At 40.9% G+C, this 6,463-nt stretch overlaps 1 protein-coding gene across 1 annotated transcript; it reads left to right on the forward strand.

Annotated features, from left to right (window-relative positions):
• Nucleotides 1-210: 210 nt before the first annotated feature.
• On the forward strand, nucleotides 211-4,618 carry LOC117948179 (protocadherin-20). The gene is made up of 2 exons (XM_034877712.1): nucleotides 211-368; nucleotides 804-4,618. Exons 1-2 carry the CDS (start codon nucleotides 321-323, stop codon nucleotides 3,423-3,425), a joined length of 2,670 nt encoding a protein of 889 aa, XP_034733603.1. The 5' UTR covers nucleotides 211-320; the 3' UTR covers nucleotides 3,426-4,618.
• The last annotated feature ends 1,845 nt before the right edge of the window (nucleotides 4,619-6,463 follow it).

The raw sequence follows: 6,463 nt of genomic DNA on the forward strand, positions 1-6,463 counted from the left end.
GCTGCTTGTGACAACAAGGGTGTGTTTAGAAAGTGCAAATGCGTGTTGATGTGCTTTGATACCATGCATTATAAAGGAATCTGTGAACTAAAGTAGATTTCCCAGTGGCCATCAGCTCTCATTGGTTAGCACAAGGGACTGATTTGCATATGGTGGGAGTGTCCTGAGCTAGCACTGGGATGAATGACTTGTTCAATTCAGATAGTAAGAAGGCATAGCACTCAGCAGAGGTCTGCGCTGCTCAACGCTCAAAATGTCTAGGTTACTTAAGCTGTCACTCTTCCTGCCATAAGTGGAAAGTGCTGGACTAGGACATAAACATGTTCAACAGCAGACACCCCAGCCTTAGCAAAAGAGGAGGAATATGGGTAAGTTTTAAGCTGATTAACTTTACAGACATAATTCTGTAACACACAAATACATTGTATGGTACTATGAATACTATTTTACATTATCTAGGCAGAGACATGATTACCCCCTCTTCCTCTATACTATACTGCTTTTATTCTCATGTCCTCTTCTATGGCTTAAACCTGTGCAAATAAACCTTAAACTCTCAGCAAATCTAATTCCATGGATTGATTGACTTAAAATATAATTATAATGCAAATTAAGTGATTGGTTGCATTGATTACAGTTCAAATCATTGTTGCAGGTGGCCAGAGAGCTCTGCAAGTGATAATATAGCTTAATACTAATGTTCACACCAAATAATAATAATTCAGGAATTCATCATTTTAAGAATATTCTATTTTGCAACTCTTTTATTAAACTGTATTATCTTTCAAAATCTTGTATTACAGGGACTGGGCATCCTCTTGCTTTACACAAGCCCGTTTTCCTGTTTTGCAAACTTCAGCAAAGCAAAAGAGCTGATCTATAAGATAAAGGAGGGATTACCCAGGGGCACCTTCATAGGGGCCATTGGAGTAGACTTAAATTTGGATTTTACTGTGGAGCCCCCCTTTTTATTCAGTCTTCCACAAAAGAAGGTCAATGGACAGTATGTGAGCCTAAATAATACCACCGGGGAATTTTTCACATCTGCTATAGAAATTGACAGGGAGACCCTCTGTCCTGGTAGCTCGGAAGGCCATGGATGTGTTCTCTCACTGGATGTGTTTGTGTTGCCTCAACAGTACTTTCAGCTCGTGAAAGTTAAGATCTTTATTGAGGATGTGAATGACAATAGGCCAAAGTTCCCTGTGGATGAGATCCGTATGTCTGTCCCGGAAAACACACCTATCAATGCTCGTTATGCGGTGGAGCAGTCAGCAGTTGATCCAGACCTGGGTCTTCACGGTGTACAGACCTACTGGCTTGTTAATGACTTTGGCGTGTTCACACTGGATGTTGAGGAGAATGAAGGGGGTGAGCTGACACCCTTCCTCATTGTGACAGACGCTTTGGACAGAGAGACTCAGGCTGAATACATTACAGATATCATTGCAGAAGATGGAGGGACCCCTCCTCTACTCGGAGCGGCTACTTTGAAAATTGTCATCACAGATGTGAACGACAACTGCCCCCAATTCACAGAGTCACACATTAATGTCACTCTGCATGGGAATACCACAAAAGGGGCACATGTGGCACGTCTGCATGCTTTTGACCATGACCTTGATGCTAATGCTCAGATCAGCTATGCTTACAGTGAACGTGTGCCAAGGGACACCAGGAGCTTGTTCCATTTGGACAGAATCACAGGGGTGATCAAGCTATCAGGGAAAATAGACACTGGCACAGCCACGTTTTACAAACTCACCATTCTGGCCAACGGACCTGGTTGTATCCCTGCAGTTGCTACTGTTTCTGTCCACCTCATCAAAGTTGTTACAGGACCCCCTGCTCTCATACCGCGATACATTGCACTAGAAAAGGATGGGGTGGTGACAATAAAGGAATCAGAGCCAGCGTTTTCTCCAATTGCTTTTTTTACTGTCAAAAACATTGATGGGAACCATAGGGTGGATTGTCATTTGGAAGGCACTGGCCCATTCAGGCTTGGCCCCTATCAGCTGTTCAAGAATGAATACCTTCTGGAGACTACAGAGCCCTTGGACTATGAAAAGATACAGGAGTATGAGCTAATTGTGGTTGCTAAGAATGCTCGGGAGCTTGTCATCAAGACCTTCCTTAAGGTGCAGGTATTGGATGAGAATGATAATGCACCAGTGTTTCAGCAGTCTTTGGTTGAAATATCTGTGGAGGAGAACAATCCGCCAAATACCTTTCTGACCCAGATGCAAGCCACAGACCAGGACAGCGAAAGCAGAGGGGAAGTCATCTACTTCCTTGGAGGTGACGCCCCAGGGATTTTTGTTGTGGATCGTGTGACAGGTGTCCTGACTGTGACCACATCGCTGGACCGTGAAGAGAAAGACACATACCGGTTCATAGTGAGAGCAGTGGACCAGGGGACACCCAGGAGGGAGTCAATTGCGACTGTAGTGGTGAGCGTGCAAGACCGCAATGACAACAGTCCGCGCTTCATCAATAAGGACTTCACGTTCTTTGTACCAGAGAACTTCCCGGGGTATGGTGAAATTGGGGTCCTCTCTGTGACAGACGCTGATGCTGGGGAAAATGGTTGGGTGGCCCTTTCTATCCTCAATGGCAGCGACATCTTTATGATAGATACAGGCCGAGGGGCTTTGAGGGCCAAGACATCACTGGACCGTGAGCAACAAGGGACATACCAGCTGTGGATTGAGGCTGCCGATGGTGGAGAGCCTGCACTTTCCTGTGTGACTATGGTGACCGTGCTGTTGTTGGATGTCAATGACAACCCGCCTATTGTCCTCTTCCCCCAATCCAATCAGTCCTTCATGCTGGTACTACCCAATACACTACCAGGAACATCAATAACAGAGGTCTACGCTGTGGATAAGGATACAGGCATGAACGCTGTGATTGCCTACAGCATTGTTAAGAGGAAAGGTGGTGAGCCAGGGTCATTTGCCATTGACCCTGAAACGGGAAACATCACATTAAAGAGGGAGCTCAGCAACCGGGGGCTCTATAGCCTTCTGGTGAAGGTCAGTGATCATGGTCAGCCTGAACCACTTTACTCAACAGTCATGGTTAACTTCTTTGTCAATGAAACAGTAAGCAACGAGAGTTACATCCAGAGTCTGCTGACCAGAGAGGCTGAAATTGAGGTAGAGGAGAGACCCTGGTACAAAGGCCACATGACAGAGGGGCCTGAGAGGTATGAGTTGTTCCACTGTCAGCCTGTCCTCATCGCTCTTTCACTGACATGTCTGGGGCTGTTCTTCTCAGTTGTTACACTGACATCTTACATATGCTGCAAGAGATTTAAAAACCAGCGGAAAAAAAGATCAGAAGTGGAGATACCGTTAAAAATGAAGAATGACTCAATGCAGGTTGTGAACAGAAAGCTAAGGCAGATCTCAAACCTCTGATATTCAGTTGTCCACATATCCAAAACAACCACTGTTTACATGAATGTTTACAAAAACTCACTGTGAGAAGTGTAGTTCTTACATAAAGTTGCTCCATTTGCTTTTATCATATTAGTTTTATTACTGCAATGTGATTTAAATTATATGCCATGAGGTTCTATCATTGAAAATGCATCAGAGTACCTTTCTACCTTTCATCCAAACTTTTAATAACATCTGATAACCATGAAAATTGTCCAGAGGTGATGTGTCAAAGAACCAAATTAAGGAAAAAATTCGTATTGGCGTCAAAGTAATAACCGCTTTATTACAAAGTCACGAGAGCAACTCAATGAAGATTAATCTATCAATAGTCATATGTAAATACTGTATAAAAAGTTTTATTTTAACTTTATATAAAACTTTTGCATTGCATGAAAAGACACTTAAACCACAAGAAATGTGTCTTTCTTCAGTAATGTTTCAGAATGTTTCTCTAATGTTTCTCTTTACACTACCTATCACAATTATGTATACTTAAGTGATCATACTTGAAAGTTGGATACATCTGGAATCGAAATAATTTTATTTTTTTATGTAACCATATATTAAAAAACTGATTGATACAGAAAAGGCTTATCAAAATGTATTACTTTATTTAAGGAACTGTACTTACACCATATATTTGACCAAAAAAAAAATCCCACTTACTAGTTTCTCCAAAGATTTCAATCATGTCTCACAGTCTCACAGGTCAGTTGTACTGGAGTGATATACTTTCCATCATATATACAATAGCACATAGAGATAAAGATTGTTATACCGTTATACCAATATACCATTATATGGTAGGTAAAGTTGGAAGTTCCAGAAAAAAAATAATATGTGGACCTTGTCAGATTATATGATGTCTAAGAGCTATGGTTAGCAACCAGATAACCAGTAACCTACTTTCTGTGAAGGCTCGCAGTAGTTACTGATCACACGTGTAAAACCTTTAAAGGCCATCTTGGTATAGCAATGAGTGACATATTTTGTATCACACTGAACAATTTGAATTGTATCCAAACTACTCTGTCCTAAAAGTGCTTCAAGTTGCATACATCACCTTCCTTTATACAATCATGCAATTCTTAATGTGTCTGTGAAAACATGCTAAGTGTTTGTAAAAGAAAATCAAAATAACTATTAAAGATGCTTTATTTTTTATAATACACTGGATTTCTTTCTGTATTTATATAACCTGCAATTACTGTACCTACATATTTTCAATGTGTGCATATACCAATTCTTTGTGATAGTTAGGTTTAAAGGCACAATTTAGTCAATCCATCTATCATCTGTCATTCAGTGCTAACACTGGACAACAGCACATTTGATGTGTGTGTTTGTGTGTGTGTGTGTGTGTGTGTGTGTGTGTTTGTGTGTGTGTGTGTGTGTGTGTGTGTGTGTGTGTGTGTGTGTGTGTGTGTATGTGTGTGTGTGTGTGTGTGTGTGTGTATGTGTGGGTTCAAAACAGAACAGATTGGATAACATCACATAAAACTTGAAACAATCAGTATAGTGTGTTGATAATGAAGTGTTTCATTAGTCAAATCAACTCACGTTTGGATTGCATCCCGTTAATCTTGTGTACTGTACATCTACTGCATTGTACCTCAGCGCGAGATGAAACATTTAAAGATCAAAAGTCTGAAAGCCTGTGTCGTTGCTGTCAACACCTGCATAGGTCAGAGCTGGTGAGGTAACAGCCAGTGTCACACTTAGATGGAAAAACAATGTGCTGTCTTGTAACTACAGCTGCTTCTGTCTGGAACATTTAAGGATAGAAATCAATTTAGCCCAAGCAACACTTCTCTCCTTTCTTAATTGGTATTAGGAAGCACTGTACTAATAGTACAACCACAGCTTTTGTGAAATATCACCCAAAAATTGTTAAAGGGGTTGATGAACCACAGTTCTTATTTTCCTTGGCCCTATGCCTGTTTGTGTTTGCTATGAAAGTTGTGTGGACAGAAAGGCTTAAGGACTCTTTGTATTCGTACTTACTACGTACTACGCACACTCCCAAGTGAGGAACTCAGTGGCATTATGTGTCCTTTGGAACCTGTTTAGGTTTGGCTCTTACAAAACAGGAAATATGCAAACAAACCTGCTGAGAATGTATTCACACATGCAGCTCCTCAAGTTCTAATCATCCTTTCAGGATTAAGGCACGTCATGTAAGAAGAGTGCTGGCATGCCACTAAAATAATGCAGAATCCATGACATGATAGCAAGTGTAACTGGCTGGTGTTGTTGACTTGTGATGGCTTACACAGATAGCTTGAAGACCAGTTGGCCACATGGTTAATGTCTTGAACAGGTTCAAAATACATGTCTGTCAAGTTAATTGAGATCAGTAGAACAAACCATGCAAGCATGTTCATTCCCACCAAGAGCCAGAGAGAAAGAAAGAGCGGGATGCATTTACTGCTTTTAAGGCTGTGAGCAGAAACAAGTTCAATATGTTAGTAAAGTGTCCCTGACTAAAGGAATTTGAAACAAACATTTTCTGAAGATTTGCCCACATGTAGCAGCTTAATTCAGACAAGTAGACAATCTGTGTGGATTGCGTTTCCAAAGATCAAGGCTTATTTGTGAAAATGCCTTCACTTTTCTGAAAAGTCTCCAGAAAACTTGATTTAAAACATGGCACACAAGTACTATATATGTTTTGCTTTTGTGGGAACAGGTTGAAATGCTGCATCCTTGGTATGCCATGTGCTGTGTCATGATCAAACCATCCCATTTACCAAGCAAAATCAATACTGAATACACACCTTGGTGGTGCGTTCCATATTTGCCTACAGTGAGTAAGTCAGCTGCCAAGTGACACATTTAAGATGGTTTCTGCACAACTTTAAAGTCATTTCTTACACTAAGCAAACAATTACACCATATGATTAATTGCAGCAATAGCAATGGAGGGTTAATTTTATTGTGTAACCTTTCTCATTCACCAATTCTGACTCTTTCAATTAGTCATTTCCCTCAGCATGTTAGGACTGGAAAAACAG

The sequence above is a fragment of the Etheostoma cragini genome, chromosome 1, assembly GCF_013103735.1.
Source record: "Etheostoma cragini isolate CJK2018 chromosome 1, CSU_Ecrag_1.0, whole genome shotgun sequence".
Classification (NCBI taxonomy): Eukaryota; Metazoa; Chordata; class Actinopteri; order Perciformes; family Percidae; genus Etheostoma; species Etheostoma cragini.

What these genes read in the sequence shown, in the direction of transcription:
- LOC117948179 (XM_034877712.1), top strand. Translation starts at nt 321, where the DNA reads ATGTTCAACAGCAGACACCCCAGCCTTAGCAAAAGAGGAGGAATATGG. An exon ending in GCAAAAGAGGAGGAATATGG is followed by an intron (nt 369 to 803) that starts GTAAGTTTTAAG and finishes CTTGTATTACAG; the next exon opens with GGACTGGGCATCCTCTTGCT.